Below are 16010 nucleotides of genomic sequence, written 5' to 3'. Positions count from 1 at the left end.
GTCAACATATTTACTTAATTGGGTCCTTCACCCTCCCCATCCAGCTCAAAGATTTTTGATAATGTCTCCTTTCTTAAAAGATCTATAACCTCTGGCCAGGGCTTCATGGCCCTCCAGCTTGTCTAGAAATTCCTCCACATTACACTCACGCTGGATTACTCACCAGTTCCAAAAATACTTTGTTTTCTCACACGTCTGTGATTTTGCTCTTGCTGTGGTATACTAGCCCCTTTCTCCCCACCTACGTTTCTTCTTTATCTATAGTGCTTTTGCAAAGAGTAGGCCATAAATAAATATTTGAAGATTGAATGTTAATGTAGCTAATGGAGGCAGAAATATATATTCAGATAATACTGTATCCTCTTTGGGTACTTGGTATCTAGTCATGATTAAGGCCCTCCTTAGGTATAACAGTGTGAGCAAAAGAAGAAAGTCCCTGGTTGCATCAAATTTTCTAAATATTGCACAATACAAACCTGCCTATTCCAAATCAATGACCCTTTGGAAAACAAAATAGGGTTCGCTGAAGCTGACAAATGAAACAATGACAACACAGCTATGCGTCAGGAATGGTAGGAGCTGCAAACGTTACCTTGAGGTAATGAATTCCATGAGGGTTTTGACTTTTCCATCCTGCTCTACTGAGATGTCGACCTCGCTGAGGATGGTGGTGTGCAGATGTGAAATGGCAGCGCTGTTATTTCCTAAGCTGATACTAGAGGAGGTAGAACTTGAGCTGAGCCCTGAGTCAGTCATGGGGGAGGGCTGGTAATCAGGTATAAAATCGCTAACACCTGCTGAAAGAGACACGGGGTGTGAACGCCCAGATGGAATCAATCTCCCACAACCCTCAAAGAAGTGAGCCTCACAAGCACCAAATTACACTGAGTGAGTTTTTGAGCAAACGTTGTTTTCGGAGCCTCTCAGTCAAACTTAACGATTTGGACTTGCTATACAGTCCTGTGCTGCCATCTGCTGAACAAAGTTGAAACTGGCAGTTTCCTAATATTTTGGCATATTTCCTCAACATAGGTTGCCATTCACACTTCTATATATAATGAGAACTGGTTTTTAATTTCTCATGTTAAGGCGTCTATGCTTTCTGCTTCACTTTACTTAAACAAGGACGATTTTAAAGTCTATTTGTTATATTGATATTATGTCAATTATTAAGTAATTCTAAAGGTCATTACTAATGCCCACATTTACAAAATAGCAAAAGGAGCCTTAAAAACAAACACCAAACTATGAAATTTTGAATAGAAATGCTTTAACATAAAAAAAGGCAGTAAACTTTATTCCATTCATCTTTTAATCATGGTTTAAAGAGGCGAATAAGTTTACTAATAGATGTCTTCTCACGAACTACAGGTTTTAAAGTAAATAACAGGGCTTTAAGTAAGTAACTTTAAAATGTCATTAACCCTGTATGTGGCATTATATGATTAGGAAAAAAAAGTAATTTTATTTCAATTTTATAAGCCAATTATTTTCTAGATCATCTATTATAAACCTGATGGTACTGATGAATGAAATAAATAAGTTAGGGCTATTAGGGAAAAAGAAAATATAACTTGAAAAGTAAAACAAATTCACATCAACAGTGAAATAAATTTTACATTAAAGTCTCATTAATTTGGACCTCACTACTTCAAAATACATAATTTGGAACTTACTAAACTTCAAGATGTACAACATTTTAAGTGCAATCAGTACAACTGAGTGAATAAAAATTTTTTTAAAATTTTAAATGTCTTCCTTTGTCAATTTTTCAGATCTTGAGAGTAGGGGGAATCTAATACAAGTTCACCATCTTTGTCATAACCAGTGCTCAACAAATTAAGCCACTCTTTCATTGTACCTTTAACTTACATGTGGAGAGTTTAACATTTTTATGACAAAGACCCTTAAAGGTAAGAGAGATTCAAATACTCCAAGTTTAATTCCTTCTTCTATGAATTAATAATGTCAATGGTACTTAAAATAATAAAACTACATTAAAAAATATTCTCTAGTATCTCAACGTCAGTTGATGTTCTCTAATGCAGGATCCCAAATTAACGAAGTACGGTTCCAGTTTCAAACTGTACTTTTTTTTTTTGCGGTACGCAGGCCTCTCACTGTTGTGGCCTCTCCCGTTGCGGAACGCAGGCTCCGGACGCGCAGGCTCAGCGGCCATGGCTCATGGGCCCAGCCGCTCCGCGGCATGTGGGATCTTCCCGGACCGGGGCACGAACCCGTGTCCCCTGCATCGGCAGGCGGACTCTCAACCACTGCGCCACCAGGGGAGCCCCAAACTGTACTTTTAAAGCAAATACCTGTGAAAGTATAATCTAAGTGTGCAATTTGTTTGACTGTAAGCACCCTGGGCTCATTAAACTCCTTGTTCCTGAGAAGGACAGAAGCAACAGTTCGGATGTTACTGTTGGATCCCATTACTATTAACAAGTGCAGAAGCAGGCGTTTACAATGTTCATACACCTCAGGGTGGCAGTGGTCAAACCCTAAAGAGAACAGTAGAAGATCATCATCAGTAAAGAGAAATAATGAGTATTCTTGCTATCAAACTCATATTTTAAAAAGAAAAGCAGAAATTATATAAAATATTTTGTGAAAGATGACATAGTACATCAATCAAGTTCTTTATTGGCCTAGAGTATGTATACACTTTTACAATAGCCTATTGTCCTACTGGACTAGGGAGAATCAAGACAAATTTCCAGTGTGTTTTATGTCTAAAATTTAGTAATCTCTTAGAAACTAATACTCTGTTACATAACACTAGATGTAAAAGAACTTTTAAAGGCAAGCATTTTTTGTGCCTAGAACACAACAGAAAGTCAGGAGATGTTTGCTTACTGAAAGAAAGCAGTGCCTATATAATATGTGTACATATCAGGAAAATTTAGGAGAAGATGGCTATTTTGACTTGCTTCAGGAGAGCAATCCCACAAGCATGAAAAGTGTTGCTGATGTGATGGATCCCACGTTTGTTACAGAGGGCACAGTGGAGTTTTAGCTGTAATAATCAGACTGTCCACAATCTAATTCTTTTGGGAAACACTTAGTACCCGTCTCAATTTTCCATTTACTCTGAAAGTTCCCAGTCCCAGAGGTAAATTTATTTTACTCCTGCTACAGTTACAGAGTTTTTCCTGCTGGAGGGCATACCTGTATGCCCTGTATGATAGGAATGGGTATAATAGACTTGTTTGTGGTTAAAGGAGAGGCTAGGAATAACTCTGCTCTAGACCACAAGAATCACGGTAAAAAGTGTCATGGAAATAACATACAGAAAATAGAAAGAGAAATAGGAAGAAACTTTCTTGAAACCATATCTCCTTTCCCACTGTGGAGAACAATATGGAGGGTCCTCAAAAAACTAAAAATAGAGCAACCATATATGATCCAGCAACCCCACTCCTGAGCATATACCCAGAGAAAACAAAAACACTAGAAAAGATACATGCACCCCAATGTTCACAGCAGCATTATTTACCACAGCCATGACATGGAAGCAACCTAAGTGTCTATCAACAGATGAATGGATAAAGACAATGTGGTCTATGTACCCAATGGACTACTACTCGGCCATAAAAAAGAATGAAATAATGCCATTTGCAGCAACACGGATAGACCTGGAGGGTATTATGCTCAGTGAAATGTCAGACAGAAAAAGACAAATACTGTATGTTATCACTTATAAGTGAAATCTAAAATATAAAACAAACTAGTGAACACAGCAAAACAGAAGCCGACTAATTGATATAAAGAAGAAACTACTTGGTTACCAGTGAGGAGAGGGAAGCGGGGGGGGGGGGGGGGGGGGGGGGCAAGGCAGGGTGGGGAATTAAGAGATACAAACTACTGTGTATAAAATAAATAAGGTACAAAGGTATATTGCACAGCACAAGGAATGTAGCTGACATTTTATAATAACTATAAATGGAGTAGAATCTATAAAATTTTTTGAATCATTATTTGTACACCTGAAACTAATATTGTAAATCAACTCTACCTCAACTAAAAAATAAATAAAATGCAACCTGTAAAAAGCAAACAAACATACTATACTGACTTTTAATTATCACAAAAATATAAAATGAAGGAATTAGCGCCGAATATGTATTACCTATAAAGACTGCATGAAGAAGAAGATGGAGGTAGCTTCCCCATTCCACCTTCACACTATGATCGATAATGAGATCCGTCAAAAGGATGACGGCTATGTTACACCTATGACAAACAAGAGCATTATTCATGTGTCACTAGAGTAAACCTAGAGAAAATCTTATGCAAATTACTTGAAGATTTTAATATTGTCTTTTATGGAAAAAATACAATTTCTCAAGAATAAAAGAAGAAAAGAAATACAGCTGAAGAAACCGTTACGTGACAGCTTTAGAAAAAACCTATCTGGCTAAGGGCTCCTTGAAGTCAAGGCCCATATTTTCTTCATCTTCAACCCTAAGGCCTAGCACACTGCTTGCCACATAGTAGGTGTTCAGTATATGTTTGCTACAATACTACATTTCGAAAGAATGCAGTAACTGTTCTATTGTGGTTTTTGCTAAATAGAAATCAGCTTAACTCAATTCAAAATAATAGTGCCTACTACCGGAAAATAATATTTTTCAGATGTAGTAACTGGGTCCCAGAAAGGTCAAGTAACTATGCCAGACACCCAGAAAAGCAGCAGCAGCAGAATTAGATTTAGTAATACTAATTGTAAACAGTGAGAAGTGTGAGTTTTTAGATTTCTTAAAATCTAAACGCACGGATCGAATTTGTTGCAGTATCAAAAGAAAGAAGGTTTCTTATGTTCTGTGTTGTCAGCGTAAAGAAAGCTGGAAGTGTTAGACAGTGGTTTGGCTCATATGAAATAGGAATGACACTGTGGTCCACCTGTGAAGAGGTAATCCAGGTGATGACGTTTCAGGCAAGTAATCCACCAGTGGTGACCAGCAGCCTCCAGCTGGTGGGAAGGGTAGTGGCTCTCCTTGATTATGCTCCATCACTTTCAGTCGCCAATTAGAATAAAGTGGCATTGAATCACCTATCAAAATAAAATGATCTCATTGTCTACACCATCTACTTTCCGCCAATATAAGCAAACTCTAGTAAAACACCAACTATTTATAGCATTGGAAAGTGATAAAAAGAATTTCCCACTATTTGGACATATGTTTGCTAGGTAGACATGGGTACAAATCTTATCAGATTAAGCAAATCAGAGAGAGAAAAGAGATATCAATTCAGGTTCCATCCTTTAAATCATAGCAAAACTACATGAGCACTTCATCATGATTCCACAGTTGATGTCCAAGCTATGAGACCACATTATAGGTAAAGCTGCCTTGTAACAAGGGGCTTCTGGTAAGTTACTCAGTTCTAAATTTCCTGAGATAGGGCCAGTACAAACCCATCTTCAAAGGAAATCTGCTCTACCACAGTGGGGCTGCAGGGTGCAGTAAGAAAGGCCATCAGGAAATGTGAGTTCTGTGTGACATGGGTAAGTCACTTAACCTCTCTGGGCCTCAGTTCCATCATGTGCAAAATGAGGAGATTGGACCAGATCATCTTCAGGGTCCCTTCCAGTCTGAAGGCTTGTGCTTCTATTCTACCCTACCTTAGTGTTATAATGAGACTCGGACACATTATTCATTTTGCAATTGCAAGGGAGAACGTTTTAGTAAAACGTGAATCCCACGAAAGTTCAAATCTGTTCAAAAAAGCAGCCTGTTGGTCAATGTCTGTTCTATGATGCTTCTTGAGAACGAATTCTTATGTTCCTTTTATCTACAGGGAACCTGTGCTTTTGAAACATATTTCCCCCACTTAACGTTGCTTCTTAACATCAAGACATTTCAGATTATGTTGGAACACCACTAGTGGCAGTTAAATACCCTTCTTAAAAACAACTTCCGGGAAGAATATAGTTATTAACATTAATATAATGATAATACACCTTGCCATCACAGTTATTAAAAAAAAAAACATTTGGAATGTATTACTTTTTTCTTCTTCATAAGATCCTCCAGAGCTGCTACTGTACCGAGATTCTAGTCTGTGATGTTGACGATTTAAATGACTGTTCAGTCCACTGTAGATGTCTAGGTGCACATAGCTATGGGAATGATCACTGAGTTAGTCACAGTTCATGGCAAAGTGGTATTTGTACTTTATGTTTCACTTTCTTTGCTTAAAAAAGAACACAGTACACAAAATACTAAAGTTTACTCTGATACATATTAATTTCCACATTACAATTCAAAAGCTTAAGCTTTGAAGTCAATTATTTCTACCTGAAGATTTTTCTTAAATTGTTGTGATAATAACGTGCTGATGAAACCTATTCCATATAAAACAGGCAGAGTAAATATCCATTTAGAAAAGTTTAAAAATGTAGCCACACAGAAAGTGACTGACCATACTCTACCTATTCATCCATTAGTGCATATTAAAAAATCTAGCATGCCAGCATCTTTAATGTTAAAATAGTCAATGTGGAAAATTTCCAATATGGAAATATATTTCCTCACTAGAATTTTAACACAATGAAATATACATTCCAATGCAGAAATTATCATTTATGCTGATGATAATCTGTATACGTCAAACTGACAGGCTAATGAAGAACAGAGAAGTATCTACCTCTCTTCAATATTCTCTTTTATGGGCTTATTATCGGGATTGCCGTCCATGGGAGCTACCATTGTATTGCTACTAGAAGTAGTTCCTGTAATCATAAACAAAACAGTATCTATGAATTTAAAACCTAGGATAGCTCAATAAGAACAAAAGATTTCAAAGTATAGATGTCAAAACTCCACTAAAATGAGAAGGTGATTTTTAAAAAGGAATGTACTCTTAACAACCAAGAGGGTAAGGAGACAACAGCAACAAAATTATGGATACTGGAAAACAAATGGACAGGAAGTAATCAAGTGTTAAGAAGGCTGAATCCAGAGCTGTTAGTGGAGGAAACAAGAAGCTTCCGTATCTATACTGCTGAACCTCCAAAAGGTCAGGAATTAGTGGCTTCAAGTACCTCTGGAAGTAGGGGTTGAAGGAGGTGCTAAAAATGGCAAGAATGGGGCTCCCCTGGTGGTGCAGTGGTTGAGAGTCCGCCTGCCGATGCAGGGGACATGGCTTCATGCCCCGGTCTGGAAAGATCCCACATGCCGCGGAGCGGCTGGGCCCGTGAGCCATGGCCGCTGAGCCTGCGCGTCCGGAGCCTGTGCTCCGCAACGGGAGAGGCCACAACAGTGAGAGGCCCGCGTACCGCAAAAAAAAAAAAAAAAAAAAAAAAGGCAAGAATGGTTGAAAATCTCTTTCATAAGTAGCTGGTTCCCAAGATCTACCCTTCTGCCTCCTGTAACTGGGTAGCTCTCTCTCCTCACTTCCAGAAGTCTCTTCTGAGTAAATCAGAGGATTTCTGGACTAGGGCACACCATATACAGGTGCAGGAGGAAGTACTTTACTGAGGATACGAAGACTAAGTGACTAAGTGAAAACATACATACATACATACATAAATTTGCCACTGGATCCCCCGGCAACCTTCTTACACCACTGGGCTACCAGAAGGCTTGAAGACTGTGCAAGTGTGTGTATGTATGGATTATATGTACTGGTATATACACACACACACACACACACCCCTACACCTTCTACTCTAGGCAGAGGACTAGAAGAGTTTTCTCTGGGGAATCTGATTACTGCAAGAGAAAAGACCTATGTATACTTCTATCGACGAAATCATCATACAACAAACGACAAAATAAGTTCCATATATACCTACAGAACATCCAATCAACTTTTTAATATGCCTGTTAAGTGAACTATTTATGAAAAGACAGATCCAGAATTTGTAGGCTTTTGAGGAAAGCTTTTACTAAGACAAACCAAAACAAAAACACAGCAATATAAAGAAAATAGGAACTTTCACTGGTAGAAAATTTTATCAAATATACAGAAGATAGTCCAACCATGAAACATGAATAGAACGCTCCTAAAAAAATTCTAATTAAAAAAACCTCTCTTTGGAATTAAAAACATTCTAGCAGATATGAAAAATTCAACAGAAGCATTATTAGAAAACTCTTGGAAAGTGTAACAAAAAGATGAAAATAGATGACAAAAATAAATTATATAGTATGAGAGATTTCTAATTATACAATGTTATTAACATCACAAAAACATTTAATATAAACTGAATGGCAAAGAAATTCATAGAAATTTAACCTACAATAGCCCAGATATTATATTTTCAATGAAAGTTATTCCCACAGCAATGCAGTTTCTTCAACTTGAAATATTACAATAACTATAAGTATATGGGTATACATACAAGTATATACACTCGTGTGATTGGATACTATGTATAATATACGCCCAAATAGTTATAATATGAAATTACACAGTAATCTTCAATAAGTGAGCATTTTCTATATTTACATACTAATTATAGTCATTTTAAAAAAGCATTTGTTGTATAGAGATATATAAATGTATATTCCAGTTCTAAATAAGTACGTAAGTATGTTTCCCTTTATCACATTACGAATCCTTACGCTGTCAAACTTCTTTACTCATATGAGGATTTACAAAGTTTTGTCCGGTTAATTAGATATATGATTCATGTTTGCTTGTTTTCTTTATGATGATATTTAAAGCAAACGCTTGCTAAAATGAACAATTATGGAAAGCTTCTCTTTTTATACAAAGTGGTCAGTTTTAAATGACTTCTCACCTGAGGTGACAGAAGGGATTTTACAGCTGGAAGTGATGCGGTAATATGGGGGATTATCCATGTGAGTGACGCCTGAACTGACAGGGTCGGTCAGCTGTAGTTCACTCACCAGTTCTTCTAGCAACTGCATTGTTTTGTCTCTACCTAAATATACAATAACTTTCTTCACCTGTCACAAAAGAAATTGTTCGGATAAGAAAAAGCACAATTTTTATCTCACAAACTTGTCTTGAGACAAATTTTATCAGAGTAAGTTCAGCTTTAAGCGGTAGATGAATAAGCACAATCTTAATTTGAATAGACACTGATTAGCAATCAGGCATTAATCAGCTTTATAAGTACTGCTCTATCCTCCCTCTAACCCTCAACATTATATCTAATTAGGATGACCTAAATGTACTGTTTAACGGTGTCCATAAAGTTATCTACTTCCTTTACCTTTCTGGGGTTTTCTTAGAAAAGCAAAAGATAACTTGCCTTTCTTTAAATCAGTTTCTCTTTCAATGGAAACTTTCCATTAATATCATCCTAAGATTTTCCTCATATTTTTATTCAGCCAGCCTTCAAACCCAGGATTCATCATTTATTCTGCCTTCCCCGTTCTCTATATTCAACCAGCAGTATAGAGTGTTGACTAAGAGTGAGAATCTAGAACTAAACTAGCACTCCAACGACACAGTCTGGATGGGAGTGTAGATGTAACTTTTACTAGCTAGGCGATCTGGAAAGTTCCCCGCAGTTTTCTCTTCTGCAATTGGGGACAATGTCACCTACTTCATAGGGTTGTTAGGATTAAGTAAATTAAAATTTATAAAGCACTTTAAAAAGCCCTAGTACACAGTACGAGTTAAATAATTGAAAAAAACTTTTCAGTAGTATGCTTTATAGGTATATTTTAGTAATATGTATTATTGAAATGGGCTGATCGGTTAGTAAGTGATCTCTCTTTTTTGTCTCTACTTTAATCCTTACTACTCAAAATGAGGTCCTCGTAGAAGATGCAGCGTCATCTGGGCTTGCTAGAAATACAGAATCTCAGGCCTCACCCTCACCTCCAGACTCAGAACCAGAACAAGATCCCCAGACGACTCACGTGCATACAGACATGTGAGAAGCTCTGTCTTATTAGATGACCCCCAGACAAATCTTACAACATGCTTTATCACATCATACCAAAAATCTGATAACAGCTCCCTAATGATAGCTGACCATCCTCCACACAGCTCTTGAGCTCTCCAAGCTGTTCTAACTATTTGCTAATTCTCTGTTCCCAAGTCCAGTCTCCTCTGACCCAGGAAACGTCAAGTACATTTCTTCCTCTGTGCCTTTGCTCTGACCCAGGTCATCTGAGTTGACACTCCTGACTCTAATCCTGTCAGGTCTTCAAGCCCCATCCCCGCTCCAGCTTCACTGCCTGTCCAAGAAGCTTTCACTGAGTTTTCACCAACAGCTCTGGGTTGGAATTCCAGCTCCATGAAGACAGAGCTAAATGGCTGTGCGGCTTTGAGGAAATTACTCTTCTTTCTACCTTATTTTATTCACCTGTAAAACTGCAGTAATCTTAGCAAGGCCATAGATTTCTTCTGGAAATTAAGTAATGGAGATGAAGTGCTTATACCATGCCTGGCCTCTAAGTAGTGCTTAAGAAATGACAATTAAGAAATTATTATTACTGTCATTAAAAGTAGCTCTTTAAAAATTTCTGGCAAATGGCTATGCCCTGAACTTCATCTTGGCTTCTTAGAATTATAGCTTCATGCCTGTTTCTAGTGCCAACCCCGACTCACTCATTCATTCGTCTGATTAAGGGGAAGATTCTATGTGTCAGGCACTAGTCCAGGCTCTGGCAAGAAGGCAACGAACTAAGCAGACCAAAATTCCTGCTCTTAAGGAGCTGACAATCCACTGGACTGACTGAGGCAAAAGTTATGTGCCAAAGAGGTAAAATATATAACAAGTTTGATGATAAGTGCTAGGAAAATCAATGAAACAGGGAAAGGAAAAGAAGAGCGTACGGGTGGGGGGCAGGGCATTTGCAGTTTTAGACAAGATGACCAGCAAAAGTATCAAGTGAGAACTGACATTTGAGGAAACGTCTGAAGGAGGTGCAGCAGTGAGCAATGTGGCTGTCTGGGAGAGAGAAGAAAGTAAGTACCAAGGCCCCCGGGCGGGATGCCTGGTGTGAAAGCAGGACAGCGAGCGGTGTCAGCGTGGCTCAAGGGCAGGGGGCCTGAGGGAGAGTATTAGGACGTGAGGTCAAGAAGTAATGTGTGATGGTGTTGTTTGGTACCAAACACCCACCTTTCTCTAAGTGCTTCTCACTGAAGGTTAATCTTGTGACATGCCTTCAGAACAGTGCTTTCAGGATTCAAGTTAACTGGTTCGTTTAAAGTAGGATCCATAAGAACCTTCAGAGCAACATTCTGCAGAGCTAGTCTTCTGTGGACATACTTTAAGGAGATGCTACCATGTCACTGATAGCTATTATCTACATATACACGTGTGTGTTTGCGTGCATGTGTGTTTATTCAGTTTAACCTTCATGTTTGATAGTTTCACGCTGTTCTCTTAACCTGAGCAGATTTAAGTATTGCTTTCCCTCTAGAAGGCAAAGACATATTCTTCACTGTCTATCTCTTATTATGTTTTTCCTTGCTTCTAGAAGCCTTACGGCACGATTCCATAGGCACTGAGCTCTCACTTCCCATCCTGCTCCAATATCCCAATGCCAGCTCCTGATAGGAAAAACTACTAACATCTCTCCACTTCCATATCACTTTCTCTCCAGTATCATCTCTAATCCTCCCAGACAGTGGTGATTCCAAAGTTATCCACTCTCAGGACTCTGCAATTTTCCTTTGTAGCCCTTACCATGACTGTACTTTATTACTGATTTATTCATTAAATAAGTTAGGTATAGGTTCAAAGAATAAAATCTGTAGCATCCATCAGAACCTAGAAGAACACCTAGCCTGTAGTAAAGCCAGATGATATCTGTTAAATGAATCAATGGATAAATCCATGTGCTATTTCCTGATTTTCCTCATCTTGGCCCCTGCTTTGCCTCTGCTGGTCTACTGCTGCCCAGACTCTGACATCACAAGACACTGGGTAAATATATATATTAAAAAAATAAATAAAAAGTAAATGAACTTGAACACATACGTAAGGCAAGAGGCTTGGTTCACTATTCACTCCACAAATGCTGATCAAAAAGTGCAAAATTATTTTCAGGTTTTTTGGCCAGCCATCTGCGAGTGTGGTCCACACATTCTCCACCTCCGACCAGGCCAGCTCATCACCATACTAGAGGCAGAAAACACAGCACACACTTTAGTAACGGCTGTCTTTTCAATATCAAACTTGCCATGTCATGAAATAATAGAAAATAACGCTTTTACAGACAGCTTTAATCTTTTCCACACTTTAGAGGAACAATCATTTCTTTCAACAAATCTGAACACAAGTATCATTAAGCACATATGATTTTAGCTCCCCCCCCCACCAAAAAGAAGATATTTTATATCTAATGAGAAGTTTTTTAAAGAAAGGAACTTACTGATAACACATACTTGTTTGGTTACCACAGGACAGGATTATCTAATCTCTTTGTCTATTTCTAACCTGTTTACTCCTAACTTGGTAATTCTGTCCAGCAACTGCAAATACAAAAACCATGTTACCTTTGCGGTCATGTACATCAGATTATTCAAAACCATGGCAGTGGCTTGTGGGGATCCCCAGCCTTCTCCTCGTAACCAGCGCCGGCTAGTCACCATAAGTTCTCGGTCTTTTAAGGAATCATCTTCATCTTCATCATGTCGCCTTGCTGTGGGCAACGGTTTTAAATCCACCAACTCGATGTTGTTCATCCACGGTAACAGGTAGTGCAGCATTACTTGCCTCCCAGAAGGGTGAGCTGTCTGAATTCTCTGGCTTATCTCTGTAATTAAGAACAAGTCAAAGAGGGAACGACTGATGTAATTGTGGTTTCCTTTGACTTATAATGAATTTAAATTTAATTTTTAAATTTAACTTTTTAATTCTTAAAAAACAGCAAGCCTGATTTTATTCATTGCATTTAAGAATTATGAGCACTGTTTCTCCTTTTAATGAATTTGCCATTGATGACATCATAAAGAAAAGATAGTCACTAACATATATCACACACTTAGCTTTTTTTTTTTTTTTTTTTTTGCGGTACGCGGGCCTCTCACTGTTGTGGCCTCTCCCGTTGCGGAGCACAGGCTCCAGACTCGCAGGCTCAGCGGCCATGGCTCACGGGCCCAGCCGCTCCGCAGCACGTGGGATCCTCCCGGACTGGGGCACGAACCCATGTCCCCTGCATCAGCAGGCGGACTCTCAACCACTGCGCCGCCAGGGAAGCCCGCACACTTAGCTTTTGTATAAAATATCTCTGGTGGTTAAGAAAAACAAATGTCTGCACACTATTGGTGAGATTGTAAAATGGTGCAACTGCTATGAAAACAGCATAAGAGCTCCTCAAAAAATTAAAAACAGAACTATCATATGAGCTAGTAATTCCATTTCTGAGTATGTATCCAAAAGAATTGCAAGCAGGGTCTTGAAGAGATACTTGCACAACCACGTTCATAGCAGCACTATTTACAGTGGCCAAGAAGTGGAAGCACTCCAAATGTCCATTGATAAATGGATAAACAAAATGTGGTATATACATATAATAGAATACTCTGCAGCTTTAAAAAGGAAAGAAATCCTGTTATGTGGTACAATATGGATGAATGCTTGAGGACATTATGCTAAGTAAAATAAGCTAGTCATAAAGCCACAAATGCTGTGTGATTCTACTTATATGAGGTATCTAACATAGTCAAATTCATAGAAACAGAAAGCAGAATGGTGGTTACCAGGAGCTGGGGGAAGTTCAGGAAAAGGGTGGTTACTGTTTACTAGGTATAAAGTTTCAGTTCTGCAGGATGAAAAATTTCTGGAGATCTGTTTCATAACAATGTAAATATATTTAACACTACTGAACTGTACAGTTAAAATGATTAATATGGTAAATTTTACTATGTACGCTTTTTACCAAATAAATAAATAAATGTAATTATAAGATAAAAGACAATCTTTATACATGGATTAATTTAAAGTGACCCATGAAAAGTCTCACATATTTCAGTTTTATCTAGGGGAGACGCCTATGATGTGCTTATTGCTTTAACATTCATCTCATTTAATGCTCATGACAAACCTGTGTGGTGGACAGTCCAAGTAACTTGCCCAAGGTCAATGATCCAGTGGCAGAGGATTCAAATACAAGGTTGATTCCAAAGCCTGTGAGTTTTTATTTGCTATTTAATTTCCATAAATCACTTTAAGTACAAACCTTCTTTCTCCTCAAGTCCCGTTTTGCCCACTAGGTCTTACACCTATTTACTCATCAGAAGGAATAAATATGGAAGCGTAGTGATTTGGAACTTGGCTCTGGAATCACACACACCTGGGTTTGAATCCCAGCTCTGTCACATACCTACAGGTTGACCTAGGGCCAACCTGTCAACCTCTGATCCTCAACTGATTATTCTGTAAGAAGGTAACAAAAGCAGTTGCATCATGGAGTTATTGTACAAATTCAACATAGTACCAGTGAACTGCTCAGTCCAGTCCCTTGCACAGATTTATGCTCAATTCTAACTTTTTACAAGAAGCCCTTCTGTTAACGGGTCAATGTTATTGCCATGAGTATGAAATATTAGACCTGGAGCTCTGAAAGTAGCTGAATGAAGAGATCCTGGCCAGGGGGTTGTAAGTGCATAGAGCAGCCGGGGCCACGGCAACACCCACTGCCATCCTGACCAATTTCATGAACTCTGAGACCCAGAGGACTCCTCTGTCTTCTGTGCTGGAGCCTCCAGAAGAAGCCCAGCAGCAGCAAAATTAGTGTTGACAGTGGTTACTACTTTGCGTTGATGACCATCCATGTCCATCTTGAAAGGGTTATCAGGACTGTGGGAGCTGGGAAAAAGGAAGGGGCTTGATTGCTGCCATTTATCAGTGCAAACCAAACACGTGAGCTGCTTTAAAAACTGAATGTTAGGAGAACTGAAGTTGTTTTTTCCCCACGCAGGTCAGTTAGGGATGGGAATCAAACTATCTCCACCACTAAAATAGGTACTGTGGAAAGATGTGCAAAGAAGGCCAAGGCTTCTATGCCTTGAGCCCAAATGAAGGAAAGGATCCACTTAAGAACCCTGTTATTCCCTGCACGCCAATTTTGGTGCATTTCTAGTACTTGGATTAGAACAAGATCTTGTTGCAGATGAAGAGCAGAAAAACTAGCTGAGTGTCTTTTGTAAATATTATAATTAAAACTTTTCAGTCAAAGGATAAAGTACTATGGGGGCATCTGCAATAGTGTGCTCACTGGCCAGAGGTTAAGCTGGATGAACCCCCAAATTATCTTAAATCTAAATCCTGGGAGGCCCAGATATACAGGACATCTTGCCTGACACAGCCCTGATGTTTTCAAAACTCCTGCCAAGAATATCTGTTGGCCCACAAGGAAAGGAAACTGGACCAGAATGCAATGTGGGTTCCTAGCAATAGCTTTGCTTAAGGCAGTGCAGGACCTTTCCCTAAGATTAGAGCTTTTACTTATAGAAAGAAACTTGTATCTCTATCCCTGTCTATTTTTATTATTAAAGACAGACCAATACACAAGATAAACTGCATACCAGAAGATTCAGGAAGTTCTATGTCTACTAAAGAAATACTTTTCAATTGCCTGTGAAGCCCCCTTCTACCTTTTTTTTTTTAAAGCTGGGTTGAGGTGGAGAATGGAGGCCAAAGTTAGAATCCCTGCAGAGATTTTTAATAAGCAATCTCAATATCATGGTAGATAAGTGTTAAGAGTTCATATGAAAGAAAAAAAATTATCTTATATAAAGACATGTTTGGTTTTGATTCAACCTCAAATTTCATATATTTAAATTTCCTAAAAGTAGTTTTTCTCAAAATGGTTGCTAAAGAAAAACTATTAACCAGTTCAATGATCATACCTGAGAATATGGCGAGAGTTAGCTCAGGATATGCCCTTGCTAATTCTTCGGACAACTGATAATATGAAACAGAATACAGATGCGGCAGAGGAGACAGCTGGCTGAGTACTCCATCTGTTCTCTGAACCTCCAATTTGTGAGCATAGCGAAACATCTTCGGTTCCAGGATCTACAAGAATGCACACTCCATTAATTTAAGCTTTTATGGGTCCTCT

At 38.5% G+C, this 16010-nt stretch overlaps 1 protein-coding gene across 7 annotated transcripts in view; it reads right to left on the bottom strand.

Moving 5' to 3' along the window:
* FRYL (FRY like transcription coactivator) overlaps positions 1 to 16010 on the bottom strand; it is a 244767-nt gene that overhangs the window by 50123 nt on the left and 178634 nt on the right. For 5 of the 7 annotated variants that reach the window (XM_029235869.1, XM_029235868.1, XM_029235867.1 and 2 more), the window contains 10 exons: positions 15796 to 15964; positions 12439 to 12698; positions 11921 to 12061; positions 8756 to 8924; positions 6655 to 6739; positions 6015 to 6127; positions 4906 to 5056; positions 4133 to 4236; positions 2319 to 2504; positions 593 to 797 (listed from right to left, as the gene is read on the bottom strand). In XM_029235869.1, the coding sequence (XP_029091702.1) occupies positions 593 to 797; positions 2319 to 2504; positions 4133 to 4236; positions 4906 to 5056; positions 6015 to 6127; positions 6655 to 6739; positions 8756 to 8924; positions 11921 to 12061; positions 12439 to 12698; positions 15796 to 15964 (1583 nt within the window). The remainder of the gene's footprint in view (positions 1 to 592; positions 798 to 2318; positions 2505 to 4132; positions 4237 to 4905; positions 5057 to 6014; positions 6128 to 6654; positions 6740 to 8755; positions 8925 to 11920; positions 12062 to 12438; positions 12699 to 15795; positions 15965 to 16010) is intronic. The other 2 variants (XM_029235870.1, XM_029235866.1) reach the window with 1 other exon arrangement.

This window comes from Monodon monoceros, unplaced genomic scaffold (genome assembly GCF_005190385.1).
Source record: "Monodon monoceros isolate NGI ecotype Baffin Bay Population unplaced genomic scaffold, NGI_Narwhal_1 Super_Scaffold_20, whole genome shotgun sequence".
Classification (NCBI taxonomy): domain Eukaryota; kingdom Metazoa; phylum Chordata; class Mammalia; order Artiodactyla; family Monodontidae; genus Monodon; species Monodon monoceros.
This window is presented reverse-complemented; position numbering and strand designations above follow the sequence as displayed.